The 20,264-nt window shown below is 37.7% G+C and overlaps 1 protein-coding gene across 2 annotated transcripts; it reads left to right on the top strand.

Moving 5' to 3' along the window:
- The first annotated feature begins 2,943 nt into the window (after positions 1-2,943).
- Positions 2,944-19,997, top strand: LOC150093266 (cathepsin K-like). 2 transcript variants are annotated; one of them, XM_090413440.1, is made up of 10 exons: positions 2,944-3,004; positions 7,158-7,226; positions 9,205-9,273; positions 12,266-12,397; positions 15,283-15,441; positions 15,557-15,683; positions 15,815-15,909; positions 17,227-17,399; positions 17,866-17,976; positions 19,492-19,997. In XM_090413440.1, the coding sequence occupies exons 2-10, from the start codon at positions 7,164-7,166 to the stop codon at positions 19,640-19,642; spliced, it is 1,080 nt and encodes a 359-aa protein (XP_090269566.1). In that variant the 5' UTR covers positions 2,944-3,004; positions 7,158-7,163; the 3' UTR covers positions 19,643-19,997. The 2 variants fall into 2 exon arrangements, with proteins under 2 accessions (XP_090269566.1, XP_090269565.1); XM_090413439.1 differs by lacking the exon at positions 2,944-3,004 and having other exon boundaries at positions 7,098-7,226.
- The last annotated feature ends 267 nt before the right edge of the window (positions 19,998-20,264 follow it).

Here is a 20,264-nt window from a genome sequence, read left to right as displayed (position 1 = left end):
GCGCCCACCTTAATAAGACGTAGGACTTGCACTACATCCACGTCTGTACATCTAGTTGGTAATCAGTATCGAGTGTTTGGTCCCTCCATAACAGCTTTCCATGCTTCCCACTTGCCAATGTAAATGCTTTTTGCAGAACTGAAGACGACTCATGTTGGTTCTGTAATGAGGGGATTGCATATTGGGGTACTACCATGGTAAACAATGTTATGAGTCTCAGTTCTGAATATTTTTGTGCAAATTCGTGTTCCGGTCAATGATCGAAACTCCGCTGTACCATGTAGGCCGGCGAAGGGATGTTTTTACATATTGTCTTTCAGAACACTTTACATCACTTTCGGTAAGCGTGGTTCGTCCATGGATAGCACTTGCAGCTGACTCCCATTGTCCAATTTGGGATGGTCCTACAACCATTTCACTTGTTACAAGGCGTGATGCGACTGGGACCAGAGGGTGTCCGTTCACTTCGTTCAATGCAGTGCATTATATTACTTAGAATAAAAATCAAAGTCATCACTAGCGTGGCAATATGTGAAAAATATATTCTAAAGGCTGGACAGCTCTGATATTTACACAATCTGATGCCTGCTGCATGCAAGAGTAGAAGAAGTGGACAAAGAGTACAGTACTGTTATTTTGAAGGAGATGAATAAAGTTGGTGACTGGTTACTTCGATTCAAAAAAACAGAAGTTAAACAGAGAATGTTTCTTATTTCTTTGGATACATGTAGATGTTTTTTAATAAATATGTAACAGTCGGACGGTAAATTCTATAACCTGAGTGATTTATTGTCTAATAGTGTGTATTCTCTTACCCATTTATGTATTTTTCTGGAGGAATGACAGTATTGAACCATTTCATCATCATCATCATCATCATCATTATTATTATTAAATTCCTGTATATCATTGCAAACGTTCTATCAACGATTTCCTCCAGATTAGCCTGTCATCTTCCAACATTTCAACATTATTAGCTCTTATATTTCTATCTTCTAAGGCACTTTTTACCGTATCAATCCACCTACATCTTGGTCCTCCTCTGGGTCGTTTTCCTGCCAACCTGGCAGAGAACACTTGTTTTGCTAATTCTTTCCTCTCGCATTTTATTTAAGTGACAATACCACATGAGATTAGCTTTGCTAACGCATTCCTGTATGATGACAATATCAAGTTCTTTTCTAATAGCATGCCAATATCGATCCTGTTCACATTCCCTGCGCATAGTTCGATGAGAACTATGAGGACAGGAACTGCTTTCCCTTAAATGCTTCGGTCGATTGCTACACAGGAAGCGGAAGTTCTATTTGTCCCTAACAAGCCTTTTCAGACGATGACCACAGTTACGCCTCTTAGGGGATTACAAGCAAGGGGATTATTTCTCCCCTGATTATATTGGGGATCTCACCTTTTGAGAATCCAGTCAGCTCTGCTATTTTCAACATAGTGGCTCCAGCCAGACGGGCACCCACAATAATCCCTTTGTCGAACTCGGAAAGATCCTTTGTCATCATAGTGTATATACACTATGGTGACAAAAGTATTTGGACACCTTAAGTGGCATGCAAATTTCGGATCCTACCATATGCAAGTATTCAGGGAATGTCTGCGTAAGTGTGGTAATAAAAGCTGTGATGTGCTGCATGTTTTGTAATGTACTCGATGACAAGATGCCACATTCAGTTGAAATGACAGACTTCCAACGTGGGAAGACAGTTGGGTGGCACATCAGTAGTCTTTCTGTCCGTGATGTTGCTACTCCTCTCAATGTAGCGAAATTTTCCGTTGCTTATGTCATTCGTGGATGGAACGTTGAGGAGTTCTGTCTCGGAAGGTTTTTAAGCATCCTCCTCACGTCATGCTGTGAGAAATGCTGTCAGCACTAGAACTGTCTTCAGATAGTTGCATGCCTTTGGTTACCACGGTCGAGCTGCTGCAAACAAGTCACGCATCAACGCTAAAGGACGTTTAAGCTGATGTCTTTCACACTATCCTGGACAGTAGATGATTAGAAAAGGGTCCTGTGGAACGACGAATTAAGATTCCAAAATGATTTCGTGTGATCAGCCTATTTGGATCTGGAGATTACTCTGCAAGCGTTTCCAGAAGGACAAGTTTGTCCTGCTGGAAACGTTCCGAACCCTCATTACCAAAACTCCACCAAAGTAATGCTTTTGGGGTATTTCAATTAGAATAAGCTTGGTCTATTAGTGGTCTGCTTGAAACGACGATGTCTGTTGGCTTCCTGGATAACTTCAAGCTTCCAGCACTGTGGAAGTACTCCGGGCTGTTTTTCTTGCATGTTTCAGCACGACAATCTTCCATGCCATTCTGCACTGGATCCGAGACTCATTTCCTCAAAAAGAACGTTTAAGTGTTGGACTGGCCGGCTCAGAGTCCTGCCGTCAAACCCACCGAACATCTTTGGGACGTATATATATATATATATATATATATAAACACGACCACGGTCGTATTTAAAACCCAGACGATAAATGGGACAAATTGCAATTAGCAGGGTGAAGAAAATTAAATTAATTCGCCCTGAAATGAGGCATAGTGCATACCTCATTTCAACAGATTGATGTTTTCACCAATTTGTCTACTCTGTAGGAAAGCAGAGCATTTGTTAAAAGTCTCTCGCAATAATTCTTATATGTGGGAGTGTACATTCTTTGGCCTAATTGCCTACATTTTACAATGGAAAGAGATGATATGAGAAATGATGAATAATTATCAGTAATTCGGGAAATAGTTTTTGGGGTTTGTTAACATGCCAACCGATATCGCAATCAAATTTTTTATGGAGATAAATAAATTGCCTTTACCCTTTTGGTACAATCAGATAATGGAAGATAATGAAAGCTAGCTATTCATAAAGATAAAACTGCTAAACTCCCATCAACCAACAACGTTCATGTATGATTATCATAATCGTTCTTTCTTTATATAAAGGCAGAAGCGGAGGTTCTGCACGAACGTAGGGAATATAGTAATTCTACAGGTGAGTAACCTTACTTAACCTAACTTAGCCTTAATCACTACTTGATCAATTTTTAAAATTTAGAAGACATCTTGGTTTTACATTCCTTAACTTCTTCATTCTCTCTCTCTCTCTCTGTGAAACCGATATTTCAATTATAAATGAGATATTATTTTCGCTTTTCACAAGCAGCATTAGATGACAGAATGCTCCACCTACTATACGAATATAACTGATTAAAAATTATTATTATTTGTAATTTCAAGGGAGTCCAAAGACTCATCGAGGGAGGGCACCTGCTCTACAACTCTGTCTCCATCACTCAATCCACCAGCTGACTGCGACTACACCAACGCCATCTACCGCAGATCATCACTATTATTTCCACAGACAATCACAAACATTCATGCCCACGGCGGGATTCGAACCCGCAGCCCTTTGACTGGAGAGCGGATACGCTAACCACTCGGCCAGCCTGGCTGGCAACCACCAAAACTTTTTTGGTGGCTTCATTTTTCAAGATTTCTTCAGAGATTTTCCAAGATTTGGTGTTGGAGATTTTCCAAGCTATTTCTGATCCTTAATAAGCAGAATGGTAGTAGTCTCAGACGACGATGAAATTAATTTTTTTAAATATCATCCCCATGCACGAGAATTCCAAAAACCTATGAATCGAGTGTGTCGTATGTGGACAAGTGGTAAAAAAAAAAAAGAAAGGAATTTGCTGAGGTGTTTTTGAAGAGCTGTAGGTTCTAACCACTGGGGGAAAACCTTATGAGGAAAACTGTTCCATAAAGAAGAGGCGTAGGAAATGAAGACCAGGATGAGACTGTAGGAAAGACACAATGTTGCAAAGAGCATCTATGAGAAACCAACTGAAGGGAGTCTGTTCGGGGATCACCAGTTGAGGGAATTTCTCGCTTCTGCATACAATTAATTACGATGGAATTAATTGTATGCAGAAGATCTTAAGATCTTCCTTACAATTCATTAATTGTAAGGAAGATCTTAGGAGCACCGTCCCAAATGTGGGAACAGTATTCTATAGATCGGTGGATTTCAGCTTCATAAAGTGTCAGGTTTGAGCAGGATAAAAGTATTATTTGGAACGAAAAATAATTTCAATTTTTTTAAAGGCTAGAGATGCGACGGACCTGATGAGCATATGTCAGGATATGAGAGTTAATCAAAGAATAGAAAATTGATCACAGTTACCCAGAGGAATATTATCAAACGTGAGGAAAAGAGGATCGTTCTTCTTGAATATAAGATAAGATCGGTGAGATAGGTAGGTACGAACAAAGGTAGGTAAGGCTAGTAGAGAAGGTCTGCCGTGGAATGAGAATTTCCGAATCCGTGTTGATGATCATTAAGTAACCGGTTTGTCTCCAAGTAGTGAAGTAGTTGGAATAGGATGAACAAAAAACTTTCCTCCAGGCTGTGGGACAGCTTGAAGAGACGATACAGGACAAGTGTGAGTTCTGAAGCAAAAGATTTTAGTACAACCGTTGGAATACCATCAGGGCCAACAGACATATTGGTATCAAGGATACCGAGGATTTTTCTGATGTTCTGGTGAAATTTTCCAGAGAAAGCATACTGTAGATAGTTTGTGGAATGGCAGGAGGAACACTTCCTTGGTCGTCATGTCAGAGTTAGAGGGGAAAAAACGATGCGAGAAGTTCTCTTTTTTTATTTGGAGATGTTGGCATTGTATCATCGTCATGTGAGAGAGAGAGAAGTGGAAACATGGAAGGACAGAAGCTGCATCCCACAGCTTTGTCAAGTGCCCAGAAGAGAGAAGACACAACTACCATCAAAACAGGAGACACGATTAGTGCACTTGACTCTTTCAAAGTCTTCTTTGGATTAGTTGATAATTTTTTTTTGCAGTTGTTACAAGCTGAAATGGGTCGAGTTAGAGGCTTTAGATTTTGACTGGAGCCAGTGGGAAGATGTGGAATGTTTTATATGGACAGCTTTGGTACAGTTCTTGGGTAAATGTGGAGGATTTTGAGTTGAGTGGGAATTAAAAGCACTCATCTGGGTAAGAATAATTTTCGTTATTAAATCAGAGAGGATGCTAAGATGAGAGGATAAAATAATCAGATCATGGAAACAATGTGTAAAAGTCCCGAAGGTCATCCCAGTTGGTAGTATTGAAATGCCGCTGGATGTGACTCTTGTGACTAAAACAACTGCGAGAAAGACGATCTGTAGAAAAGAAGATATGGACAAAGTTATGGTCGACTTGCAAAGAAGAAAGCTAAATCCAGTAAATCTACTGGAAGGAGAGCTGGTTAAGGACAGGTCCAGGATGTTGAGGGAATGATAAAGATTATCTGGAATTATGATAGTTGGTGTCATTACTAACACCAAACAGTTCGGCTTCTTTTCTAATGTGGTTCTGTAATGGTGGAGAAGAGAAGATATCTGAAATGTGAAATCGCAAGGATAATTATCTCATTGGTAGAGTAATTACACTGTATGTAATCGACTATTCTCTGCCTATTTTTCAGAAATAGACAGAGAACAGTAGATGCAGCAAATGAAGACAATCTTTATCTAAAGAAATCATATAAAGGGAATTCCAGGGTCAATAGACTTGAGAAATGTGGGATGTTGTTACATCCTTCCTTAGTTTTTCCATTAGGATGGATTCCACTTGTGATCTTGAATGTGATGCATTCAATATTATTATTATTTTTTTTTTTTTCAATTTTGGAGCATTTACAGAATAGACCCGCACTCATCTGCGACAATACGGTGACAAAAATATAAAAGTAAAAACATATTCAATGAATATTTAAAAAAAAAAAAGTTATACTTCCTGTGGAACCTTTTCTCCTACCTCTGGGGAGAACACGATCAACACATTTTGAGAAACAATGGATTCACACATTCTCTTCAAAATTAGTTTGTTTCTTTATCTCGAGACAAGTTTCCTGATTATCGGACCGGACGTTCACTATCAGTACGGCTTACAATCTTGCTTGGATAAGATTCACATAAAAAAAAATAAAATGCCGAACACCATCGAAGGTAAAGTTCCTCTTCTGTATCTTATCTTGTTATGAGTTACGATATCTTCTTCACGATTAGGCAATGAATTACCCAGATAACTCGGTTTCGTTTTTCGTTACATGCCGTATATCACTGTGTACGAGAATATTGACTTATCTTTCATAGAGGAAGAAGAAAACAAAGATGATGAAGATAGTGGAAATAATTTATACTAAATATAATTTTGGAAACAACTTCTTCACGTATATATGGATAGGTCTGATTAATATGCGGTGATACTTCTGGATTTTGCCAATGCATTTGATAAGCTACTACACAGTAAGTTGGTCTATAAGTTACGGCAAATGGGATTGAAAAATCAGTTGGTTGATTGAATAATAAACTGAATTTCAAATGGATATCGAATGGTGGTGTATACAGGAACTGTCTTTGAGGAGGAAAGTTACCACTGTGTTACCACTTGAAAATCACGAGTGGTTTGTAAGCTGATATTCAGTTGTTTGCTGGCGATGCTAAGTTTTGAAAAAGTATTAGGAGTGATACATCTCCATCATTCCTAATAAATTTCGAAATAAAATGTATACAATCTGTTCATATGATCCGTTTATATAACGTTGCTCAAAAATTTCATAAATTAAAATTTTTGAGCAATGTTATTGTGATGGTGCACATTTCAAGTATCGTACGGTGAAAAGCATTACCCAATTAAATATTACGGTAGTCGGATGTTGTCACATCCTTCAAATATTAGTAGAGACTAAGAGAGAGAGAGAGAGAGAGAGAGAGCGTGTGTGCCCTAAATACCTTCATTGCACACCTAGTTAAGTTTTTTAAATGCCACCCACACATCGTATCACAAACAAAGGGGACATTATCATCTATAAAAAAAGATAGTCCGAGATAAAAAGCGAATATATCTGATGGATGATAATGTCCCTTTTCTTATCATTCGTTTAACTATGCGTAACACGGTGTTTGAGCAGACTATAATCACTACGTTCCTCAGTCCTTGGTAGAATATAATCGACTACTCTTAGTGCGTTCTCTTAATTGATCATTCTCAGAATAATTATAGAAATTTATTCACGACTATGGAGATTAATAATGTGCGTGTTCACCTTTACGTTACTAACTTATGTTTGTTTCGCAGGTTTTAATGGCAATGTCATCTGACGATGGATTTCAGGATATTATGAATGACGTATGGGAACGTTACAAGGTAAGAATCACTCAGTAATTACCCATGTATGATTTTTATGTTAATTGTGTACAAGAAAAGCTGTTAGCCGATAACACATTTGTATTATTATCATGGGTGGACAGGGTGTTAATTCAGTAACTTTATCTAGATACCAAAAAAAGGAACCTTTTCAAATCTTCATTAAAAAAAGGACAGCGATTATTTCATTCCAATTAATGAAAGTGATCTACGGCATCCTAAAAGACATTCATGAGATTCAAAACCACACCTTGTTGGTTGAAGAGTGGATTTGTTAACTTCGTGGTCCACTACACAGCTAATGTGCTATCGCAAGATTTCCCCAACTTTTTTTCCCGTGGCTCGGTTATTTTAATACTTCATCTTCGTGGCCCTCTAAAATTTTAATGGCCAATAAGTAAAATGAAACAGATTTGAATGTTCATAGAGTTTTCATTGATTATTATTATAATAAAGGAGCCTTTACACTTACAAAAATATAAAGAAATTAAACTCAAGCCAAGTAGTTTATTAATGAGAAATGTGATGCTGTTTGTTAACTAGAAACTTCAGGTTTGGAGGAAAAGATGATAACGTTACTTTTAAATCCGGTTCGACTTCCAATCCGTTTCTATATTTATTTTTTTGAAAAACCAGTGTTGAAAAGCATGTGTCACACTTATAGGTTGTGACAAAAGGCAATAGAAATTTTATCGCTTTTTCTGCTAAAACTAGATACTCCTGACGGCAAGACAGCCAAAAACCCATCAGTGGTATTGTGTTGATGATGTTCTTGAGTGCCATATCACACGACTGTTTCATTTATAGATTCAATATATGAATCCGACAATTCTGTCTCAGATTCTGCATTCATTGTAAAAGGGTTCCTTATCCATGCTTTGTTGTTGTTGATTGGGGGAAAATATTCCTTCAGACTTGCCTGCAGTCCTAGCATATGTTCTTTGATAACAGCTGAAATCCCATCCGACATGGAACTCTGTAAAAGATTTGTAATTCCCTGCTTCCACACGACGGGACCACAAATTGAGTTTTTTTGTTGCAGCTTCCACCTTCTCTTGAACTTTAAATACAGTTCCATTACTACCTTGTAATGTCAGATTTAAATTATTCAAAAAATCAAAAATGTCACAAAGGTAGGCAACCTTGATTAACCAATCGACATCATGAAAACTGTCTTTGAATTCAAATATTACATCCCTAGCCGTTGGGGGATGTTGGTCTAAGAATATTAAAACTTCATCCTTCATTTCAATAAGTCTTCTTAAGACATTCCCTCTTGACAGCCATCGCACCTCGCAGTGTAAAAGATGTTCATGTTCACTCCCCATTTCTTTGCACAACGCAGAGTATATTCTTGAATTCAATGGGATTTTATAAAGCTGACTATGCTACGAGTTGCAGACGGTACTAGAAAACATTATAAAATCAAAAACGTTGCACATAAAGGGACACTTATATCTCTCATTATGTAATAAAATAGTTTTATTTGGTTGACTGAGAGTAAAAGTGATTTCATGTTGTGCTTCCGTGTATCTATGGCAACAACAGGTGCAATTTACACGAACGTTGGAAGAGCAGTTAGATTGTCAGGAACAAAAGACGCGAAGTGTGCCCAAATGGCTAAAACGATGTTTGTGAATTCAAATTGAATGACCAAACAATGATGACGTTATAACAGTGCGAATTATTATTTGGAAATGATAATAGTTTTAGATATAATTTTATAGTAAATGAAACAATAAAAATAACACGTTTGTGAGATAATAATTTGCATTACCGTATTCGTATTAGATCTTTGGCTCCCGTATAATTCCTACCTATTGAGTTTCTAAATAAAAATAATTGAAGAAAAGAATCATAATAATTGTCATAAATACTTAGTGACAATTATTATGATTGTCATTAAGTATTTATTACCAAAAACCTATCCTAGTTCAATGAGTACTGTAATTAATCACAATCATTTCTTTCTCTACAGAAAAGATTTAAAAAATCTTATGATGCTGCCTCGGGAGGTGCAAGTACGTTATCAGGTGCAACACAACATGTAAGTTAAAATAGGATAATCTGTTGTTCACTGTTAACAAATGGAATAATTTACCTGAAGATAATATGTCTATAAAACCTCCTTTATCGTATATTTTAATGACGATTTGTTTAGGATAATAACAAGTGATTATGGATCTCCTCTACAGACTTCTATTACATCACTCCTCTTTCTCCTGATATTAACTCTCTGCAGTCCACACAATCTCAGTTTGTCCTCACAGTCTCTACATTCCACAGTCCACATATACTATCTCTTGTTGTGCACCCATTCCACGGCATCTTTGTTCCTTTTGAACTCAGGATACCACATCTGCGACAATCATCCAGGTGTGGTCTTATCAAGGAAGGTCTTGCAAATGGTCAAATGACTTCTTTATCATTGCATGTCAAAGTTCGTTTTCGCATCGGAATTATCTGCTGAGATGTATTTGCAGTTTTTCAATGTGACCCTTTTTCAGTTTCCTATCTCCCATAACTTCACGATACCAAGTCTTATCTGTTTCTTGTAGCGTAACCCCGCTAATATATGTGCAACTTCCCAGTATCATTGGGAAGGACCCGACATGTAATGACTGAACAACAATGGTCAAAGGACTGATTGCTGAGGAACACCACGAATCACCTTTGAAATCTGGTTGATTTACACTCACCATATACCACTTTCTATACCTATTACCTACTCCTTCAAGTTGGGAGTTTATATTAAAATCCCACATTCCTCAGTTTATGCGACTTCCGTTGATGTGGCATTCTCTCAAATGCTTTACCAACATCTAACAGAGTATCGTAGTGTATCCATTCACTTTATCCAATCAGCCGTGATACTATTATAAAATAAGCAAATTGCTAAGACATGACTTCCCTATTAGGAAACTCATGTTGCTTCATTGCAAAGCATACTTAGTCTGCAAACCGATTTCTGTGAGCGAGCTCTTACCACCTTCTCTGAAATCTTCACCACCACCACACCGGAGATACTGATAGATCGTAGTTAGACACATCAGGTTTTGCTTTGCTGTTGTACACTGGAACTAATATGCATTCTTTTCGTTCCTGTGGGGTCTTTCCTGAGCTGATATTCAAGGTATACAACATGTCAAGGGCAAAGCCATTTTTGCTGAACGTCCCTTTAGCACATGTTCTAATATCCCATTTGGAACTTTTGATGAATTGATATGCAAGTTACCGAACAGCTCTTTAACCTCACCTCATTCTTATGAAGTAGCAGCATTGTGAAATGTTATACCTGGTTGATAGATCTCAGTGAAGCAAGCACTCATTATCTGAACAATCCCATCAGTTTCTGGCTCAAGGGTCAGAAGCTAATGGGATTGTTCAGATAATGAGTTGCAGCATAGCGATAAACTCCTTTAGCCTGCACTACCAATTTCTTTTCATGTCCTAACGTAGTTATTCCTACAACACCTTTAATATTTCCCGCTTCACTTACTCTTATTTGTTCACGATATTTCTTGCTCATCATCATTTTAGTGTGGATCTTTTGCTTAATAAGGTTGGCCACTCATTTCATTTTCACCCCATTTCTTCTTCGAACTCTAGGGATACATTCAGACACTGCCTCATTTAAGCATTTTTCAAATATTCCCATTCATTGCCGATATTGTTCACATGCAGTACCTGATAACACGTTACCAAACGCAGTATTACTTCTTCTTTGTCATAATTTCTACCCTTGTAGTTCAATGTGTTCCAATTCGGATAAGTAACTTGTCCGAATTGGAACATCCATATAGTTAGCTACTCTCCAGGACAGTACGGAATGATCTCTGTCACCAATCAGTGGCAAAACATTCTTAACTGAAATCCTTCGATCAAATCTAAAACTGTTTGACTTCCATGTTCCATCTCTCACGAACTGCTTGAAAAAAGTTGTCTCGCAACAGCTAACCAACCCTTCTTCTTCATTTCTAATGTGAGGTTTCCCTTCCATCTAATCACTGCTTGTATAATTTAAGTCACCCATTATGATTACTCGCTGAGTAATATCAGGTTAATCTGTCGATGCACTTCATCGTCTCCGGTAGCTAAACCACCAGGTCAGTAGCAACACCCAGACAAATTTTACCCGGTACCAAGAGCATCAAACTCATTACTACACGGGGCATTATCATTGTTTTTATCAGTTTCCACGGAAATTAGACATCAATCATATATTATAAGTAGTACTCATCCTCTTTTATTGGTTTTTGTCCTTCCAATAAGTAATATGCCCTCACACTCTACCCCAGTTATAACATCTGATTCTGACAGCCAACTTTTACTAATGCGAATAATTGTAGAGCCAAACATATTCACCAAGGAGGCAGCAAACTCTTCCTCTTTGTTTCTGATGCTCCTGGTATTTCTGTATGGACATATAACAAATTACCTCCTGATTTGTTTCGTATGCCTACATCTAGGGTGTGCTTGGCCCAGTTGGGCAACTTTCTCTTAATGTACACAGCCACATTCAAAACGTCTCAATCCAAAGCGTAATTTTGTACTCCTTTACCATATTCATAACCATGCTCAATCATTGTCATCTTTCCATATCATAAATGAACCTACATACCATTCCCCGATGATGTAGTTTTCAATACTCTCTGCATTAGGTCTAAACCCAATTAATAACTTTTCCAAGCTCTTGATGCGAATTCCATTCAAGTGCAGGCCGTCTCTCTTATACAAAATCTCTTCTGCCATCAAACTCAATCCACACATCCAAAAACTCGCATCCGTTTCATCTACCCAGCCTGCGTATTGAATCTTTTGCTACCATTGCCCTCCTTTAGCCATTGTTACCTTATCTGCTTCAGTATTATTGCAACACTTCCAATTTATCGATAGTTTCCAAGTCCTTATCCATCCTGATTTCATAAAGATATCTTTTATATACCGAAGTAAGACCTCATTTTATGTAAACACATTCAATCTTTTGTGATTTAAAAGAGTCACATATATTTACTACGATTTCTATTTTCTATGTATAGAGTGAAGACAATGAAGAGATACGTAGGCGTAAATGCTTTGAACAAAATGTCAAAATTATAATTCGCCATAACCTCTTGGCATATTTAGGAATAGACTTGAGTACTATGGAACTCAACGAATACGCCGATCTGGTAAGTTGACTTCTTATAGATTTCTTTAATTTTAATTGGTGGAACAATAACGAATAAGACATGAAGTGATGGCCTAAAACTCGCGATTTGAATACTCAGTTTAAAATATAAAAATATTTAGAGTGGGATCCTGTTGAATTTTATGGACAAATCAGAAGCATGAGTAGCGCAAAACAAACAACGTGGTCACAGGATTCACGCAGTTAACGGACATAAAATACTAATATAGTCATGGCTTTGATGTATATACTCTGCTTGGAAAAAAGTAAACGGATATCCTCATGCCTAACGAGTCACCTGTTTGTAGATGGTATAAATTGAAGGAATATGATGCTCCCAAAATCAGTGCAACTGTGTCCGAGTGAAACGGATGCGAGAAGGGAACTGACGGGGTTTGAACGAAGCGTTGTGATAGGATGTTATGTTGCAGGCCTATCCATTCAGTTATTGAAAAATTGGGCCTTCCCAGGTCAACAATCAGTGATACCATACTGAGATGGAAGTGCAGGAGAGTCAACTGCAAGTGATACTCACAGTGGACGAACCACAACACTCACCGAATATGATCTTAGGATGCCACGAAGGGTAATATCTAAAACCTGCCATTAGTATGCAGATTTTTCCTCTGGATATCCCTGAATCTTCCGATCCCCCAATGAACATACCTTGACTGTTAATTCCTTCCTAATTAGGAAGTATTTTTGAGAGGTATTGTCCTACATGGTGACAATGTGGCCAGATGGATCTGGACGTCTACGGAGTTCGGGGCATCGACTCGAATCTGTACAAAAATATTCAGAATCGAGGGTCACAACATGGGTTTCCATGGTAGGACAGCAATATGCAAGCCCCCACATCACCCAAACCAACATGCATCGTCGTCTTCATTGGTACAAACAGCGTGTGCAGTGGGAAGTGAAAGCTTGGAGACGTGTTATGGAGCGGCGATTCACGCGACACCCTCTACCGAGCAGATGGACAAGTATGGGTGTACGAATGCCTAGTGAACATCTCTTACAAGAGTGCGCAACCTCAACTGTGAAGTTCTAAGACGTGCGATGGTATGGTCCCGTTTTTCCAGGTTTGGCTTTATTGGTGCCAAAAGCATTGCACTCCGAGAAGTATCCCAATTTTCTAGACAATGGTCAGTTCCGTAGAAACTGACCACTGTCTCTTTTAGTAAGACAATGTACCGTGTCCAAGGTTGGTGCTGTAACTGTGGACATAAACGTCACCACACTTGAATGGCCTCCACAGAGACCTAATCTCGACTTTGAACATGTGTGATAATGACGTGTAGCGTGGGTTAGGGGACGTCTCCCCACAACAGTCCGGGAACTTATGACATGCGTACAGGAAGAACAGTCCAAACTTCTCATTGATCGCTATTGTATGCTTGTTGGAAGTATGCTCCGTAGGATTGCTGTAGTCATTGCGGCGAATGGAGGTCCTAAATCCTTTAAGGTGGGCGCCTGGCTGTTTGTTCCTCATAGTATGGTGTCCGTTGACGTCTTTCGAAGCAGTAAACTCTCTACAACATTGGAATTAAAATATCTGGAGGCGTTTTTTTTAATTTTTTATGTCCAGTATATGAAATAGACATCAAGTGGGAAAGAAACATCAACTTCGTCGTATTGGTTATAAACTTATCTGGTTCACCATCATTGAATTGTTCTTTCTGTTAGTGAAACAGAAAGTTTCAATATCTCAACGTTCAGATTTATGAAACAAGGAGTGCGAAGAAACATAGTGTATATTGTATGGGGTATGAAAACTGTAGATCAAGTTATCAACAGAACCCCTGTGGAAGAAATTATAATATGAACGGTTATTAAAGAAAAAGATGGATCGAGTTTGGAAACAATCGATTCAGAATTACAAAGCTTTCATGTTTTTGTGAGGATTATTCTTATGGGCAAATGTTTTGGAATCTTTTCCAGAAGAATGCAAGAAACGAAGTTGTAATGCTACACATGCATTCATTAAACGTTCCAAAAGGATTGAATATTTAAGTAATTTGATTACACTTGGTCGAACCAACAGGAAAATAAGTCAAGAGCATGTGGTTCTTTCTGATAATAGGAGAATGATACGATAACAGAGAGAAAGGAAGGCATAGATTGATGTAAGGAAACTGAAATCCATAGAGGAACAAAAAATAAAACATTTTCTACTTACCGATATTTAATGCACCCATGAACCAAAACATTATGACAACTTTGCATGTTTTAGGCCAACCACATTGCACTTTTGTCCAGAAAGCAGTGGTAGCGGCATGCCATCCCTGAATCTTCCGATTCCCAACGAACATACCTTGACTGTTAATCCCTTCCTAACTAGGGATTATGTATGAGAGGTATTGTCCTACATGGTGACAATATGGCCAGATGGATATGGACTTCTAGCAAGACAGCACCCCTTGTCATAAGGACAGCATTGTGCAGTCGAATACCACTTATTTGAATCCCATCGAATATTTGTAGGATCGCTCACTGCCCGCTGGGAAATTCGTCTGTAGTTGGCCCAGAATACTTGATGATACCGTCTGTGGTCTAGTGGAGTCAATGCAGAGACAGAACAAAAGGTGATTGGCTAAATGAGTCGCAACATGCTATTGGGTAGATGGCCCGAATGTTTTGCTTGATGAGTGTATCATCTATTATCATATTTATAGATGTTTTTTTAAATGGGAAAGAATTTTAGAATTTTAGTTATGAAATGTAAAATGGATGGTAGTGTGTGTGTGTGTGTGTGTGTGTGTGTGTGTGTGTGTGTGTGTGTGTGTGTGTGTGTGTGTGTGTGTGTGTGTGTGTGTGTGTGTGTGTGTGTGTGTGTGTGTGTGCTTCAGTTTCAGCTAAACCACTTCATATTATACTCATTTACAGCCACCCATAGATTTCATCAGACAAAGCCAAAGAAAAAAGGACTTAGATAAATCAAATCGTAAGAGAATCACGTATGGATGTAGTTTTAGTGCCAGTACTGATAATCCTGATGATATGGATTGGAGACGCCATGGTAGAGTCACTGGTGTGAAAAATCAGGTACATTAATAGATTCTTTATTCTGTCTTTTGAATCTGAGGTATCATTGCAATAATTACTAAGTCGGATAACCCAAAATAATATAACTGAATGTCTGTTGTTCTTTTTTATTAAGGGAAAACACCGAACTTGTTGGGCATTTTCTGCGGTGGGAGCCTTAGAAGGATCTCTACCTGAGGAGCAAAATAAAAGGCTGAAGTCTTTCAGTGTACAGAATATACTGGACTGTGTGCCATTCGATGGTAAAATCGATAAGAATTTGGGAAGAATAAACGTAAATTTTTATGATAGAAATAAAGTGCCTTTTTAAAATTTAAAATATAAATTTTTATTTTTGGTTATAAAAAATAAGCAAATTATTTTGGCTTTCTAGATAAAGAAGGAGGTAGAATGGAATCAGCTTTTGAGTACATGAAAAGGTGCGGTATCTACACTAAGAGGTCCTACCCAAATACGTACACTGGAAAGGTGAGTGTCTAATAAGTGAATCTGTTTTGACAAATTAATATATTTAGCTTCTATTTGTATATCTAGACAACACGTAAAACTATAACGCATTATTTGTGACATACAAAAGCAGATATTTCAGGAGTATTTCATAATCTTCTTGAACAGATGGAGTTCAAGAAGTTCACGAACAGTTGTTGTATTCGTTGAAGACTGGTAAACTGGTATGGTAAACTGCTGGTAGACATCTATATATCATTCAGCACCAAACCTGACGAACCAACAAGAAATCCTGTTTATTCTATTTCCATACAGTTTTTCCCAAGGACTACAAACTTAAGATATACAAAAATATCAACAGAATCTTTGGTTTGCAGTTGGATCACTGGTCATTGTCTGTAGTTCCATGAAGGCAGCTCAATACCTTAATATTCTGGAAAATCAGATACGGCCTACACTGTGCAGTTTCTATGGAACAGATCTGTGTTAAAAGGCTCCATTCCACAAAGCTGTAGCTGTTATGGAATGGCATGAAGAGATGGGTACTAAACGACCATTGGCTTGTGCAGAATGCTGACCTCAACCCCATCGAACACCTGTGGGACGAATTAGAGCGGTGATTGAGGTCCAGAGAAGCACGTGCTCAATCTGTCGCTGAACATAGTGCTACTTTGATGGAGGAATGGAGACAAATTCCATCTGATGTCTGTTGCGCATTGGTGGAAATCCTCCCTCAAAAGGTGTAGGAGGTTATCAAAGCCAGAGATGGACATACCCGACATTACGGTTTACCTGCTGGCATTAATTGTAAATTGCTAGTCTCCAGACAATTATTGGTAGATAATGTATATCACATAATTTTCCATTTCTGTAATTCCCTTTAATATTTGTTTTACTTTCTCTGCTATATTTATCATTTTTATTCTTAGTTTTCGTTATTATAACTCTATTAATATTTTCCTCTTAATAGTTTGATTGGTTTTGTTTCATTCCTAGTTTAGCTCCTGACATTCCCAGTAGCGATATCATATCCATTATTCCAAATCATTCGCTCATATTTTTGCTGTTGTTTTGCCGCTTCTTTGTCCTTTCCATGTTTCTGAGTTCTTGTATAGTTTTACAAGAACAGGTTACCAGATGCTTGCTAAACTCCAACCAGGAGAACCAGGTTATCTTTCGTAATCTAGCACTTCTCCTTTGATTAGACGATAATGCCCTACTGATAGGTACTTTTTCACAGGCGTAGATCCGAGGGTCACTGGTACACGCAAGCTTCCCACTACAATAAAATGGAGATACCAACCAGGAGATATAATATTTTTTCTTTATTTTTTGTAGGCTGGCCAATGTATCTTCGACAGAAATAAAGTTGCAGCCAAATGCATTGAATATGCTGAGATTGTTCCAACTGGTTATGAAACTTTGGAGGAAGCCTTGAAACGTGAAGTGACCACAAGAGGTCCCATTTCAGCAGGAATTGAAATTAATTCCAAAGACTTCCTTAATTATAGGTGAGTTGATAAAAATCACCTCCGAAAATTTTCATGACCACAATTGCAGTTTGATTATGCTTACTGCCCGACCACAGATACGAGAACCGCAGTTGGCTCGGTGCCAAGAAGAGTCAATTCATGTTGAAGGGGAGAAAGGAATAAGACCATGTAAGAATTGGTCACCCACACACGAAATCACATACTTTATACGTAAAATTTTCCAACTGTTGTACAAACAAAATACTTACCACTTTTTAAACTACAATATTCATAAAATAGAAGTTAATTTTCCGGCTTGTAAAACACTGATCCCATAATACGGATTGATTACCCTATTATCGGAATGGAATCTCCTTCTTCTGACATTCGGAGAAGAAGGAGAATCTTGTCTCGCATCTGTGGGCGTAGAGTAGATGAACTTACAATTTTCGTAATTTCAGGAAAAATAAAAATTAAGCGATGAAAATATATTTGTCTGTTTCAGGCAAGGGATTTATATGCCACCTAAAAAGGTTGAAACCGATGTGTATCATGCAGTTCTCATTGTTGGATATGGTGAAAAGAATGGAAAGGAGTACTGGATTGTGAAGAATAGGTAAGTTTTAAAGTGATTGGTGCACTGAATCGCCCACGACTTGGAAAATCGTAGGCGTTTATGCATATTTGAACATGAATCCTGATATTTGAGATTTCATTTTGTTAGTGGACTATCAAATTTGAAGTTGTGGGCTAGGAAAAGTTTGGTAACTTTTAAGCAAGAGCGATTCAAGCCAATGATTCATCGTTCACGAGATGCCCGTGGAATGTGCAGAATGTTAATCTACTTTGTTGTAGTGTCTTGTGTTAGACTGACGTCTAACTATGCACTTGCATTTTCGTTTATTGTGGCTTCAATTTTTTTAATATACTATATATATATATATATATATATATATATATATATATATATATATATATATATATATATATATATATATATATATATATATATATATATATACAGGGTGTTCGGGATAAATTTGACATATTTATAATTAATTATATTTTTCCGTAAGTTACATGTATTAACACACACTTCTCTTCATTTAAAAGTTTGGACCCTTCTTCATTCATATACAAGATGTCAGAAAGGATGGATAGCTGGAACCCACCTGAATCATGGAAGAGAATAACTTGTATCATGATGATTCGTGCCCGCCATCAAAATAAGGATATTACGACTGCTGCCCAATGCTCCCTGAATACAGTAAAAACAATCAGGCATGAACTAGAGACTTGCAATGGTGACTACGAGGATGTAGCAAGAAGAAAGATCCCTAGCAGACGATCTGATTGCGTTCGTACAGCAGAATTCCTCGCAAATCTGCAGGAACAGGTGTTGAAGAACCCTGGCATTGGAATTCGGGCTTTGTTCGTGGAGTTGCTAACTGTAGTCAAGCCCTGGATAACAAGGGTAGCCAATGGTAGGCCGTATGTATGGCAGCAGGATTCGGCCCCTTGCCACACCTCTGGGAAAAGTCAAAAATGGTTGTCTGAAAATTTCTACGACTTCACCAGTCCAAATGTTTGGCCTCCAAACTCCCCAGACCTTAACCCCATGGATTATTTTGTATGGGGCGCAGTTGAAAAAGACACCAATCGCACTTCCAGTAATACAAAAGCTTAGTTAATGGATAAAATTAAAACAGTTTTTGCGGCCCTTCCCAGGGAGACTGTAGCATCAGCTTGTTCGAGGTTCCGAAGCAGAATTGAAGCTGTGATCGATGCTAATGGTGGTTATTTTGAGTAAATCTTGTTGATAGTATTGTAATTAACTCTGCCTGTAATGTTTTTTTGTCAATTCATTAAATTTAATAGATACAAAGAAGATTTTCTTTTTCCTTACGAAACTGTCAAATTTATCCCGAACACCCTGTATATATATATATATATATATATATATATATATATATATATATATATATATATATATATATATATATATATATATATATATATATATATATATATATATATATTACTATTTTGTATTTATTTGATTAAAATAAAAGCGAAACTATTTTGAATTGTACTTTGGCGAATTAAACAATTGGCTTTATCCTTTCTACAGTTGGGGCAAAAATTGGGGAGAAAAAGGCTACATCAGGATAGCCAGAAACAAGAAGAACCAGTGTTCTATCGCCTCCGACGCTTATTACGTTGTGTGTGAGAGAATACATCACGATGTACGACCCCTGCTGTGTTGCCTTCGATTCTTATGACGTTCAGAATAACTCAAGATGAATAGTTTTGATGGCCTCCAATGTTCAATTATTGTGTTGACTGTTTTAAAGCAAGAGATGCCATGAATGCAACGAAGCACATGAACTATGTACAGAACTATTCCCTTTTCTTTACCGAAAATATATCTTTGTTACTTGTAAAATTAAATAAAATAATTATAAATAATACCTCTGTGTTAGGTCTAAATCTAAGAGCTGTTAGATGTTGGCTCATAGATCTGAAAATATGTGAAATAGAAATTGATTTATTCAGGTACATTTTTACTCATTTCTCTCATGAAAATGTGTACATAACCTCATGAATTAAAAAAATAAAATTATGTTTGGTACCGTATTCCTATTCAATTCTCGCTGTCGCAGATTACGGAAAAGCAAGAGAGCTTACTTTGCGATTTTTGTTGCCAATGGACTCACTCCAGTTGTGCCAAAATAGATGAATTGGCCCTGAAACTCCTAAGCAACCTCAGTCACCATTTTTCTGTTCCCCAACTGTAAACAATTCCTAAACTTCGGCAAGTACATGGAACGCCTTATCATGCTTGACGAAATCTTCTCGCGGAAAATTGACACAATCGAAAATAACTTCGAAGCAATCCACAAT

The sequence above is a fragment of the Typopeltis vanoorti genome, chromosome 24 (genome assembly GCF_054136105.1).
Source record: "Typopeltis vanoorti isolate ZY-2024b chromosome 24, IOZ_Tvanoo_1.0, whole genome shotgun sequence".
Classification (NCBI taxonomy): domain Eukaryota; kingdom Metazoa; phylum Arthropoda; class Arachnida; order Uropygi; family Thelyphonidae; genus Typopeltis; species Typopeltis vanoorti.
Note: the sequence above shows the minus strand (reverse complement) of the source record. Positions and strands in the feature narration are given on the sequence as shown.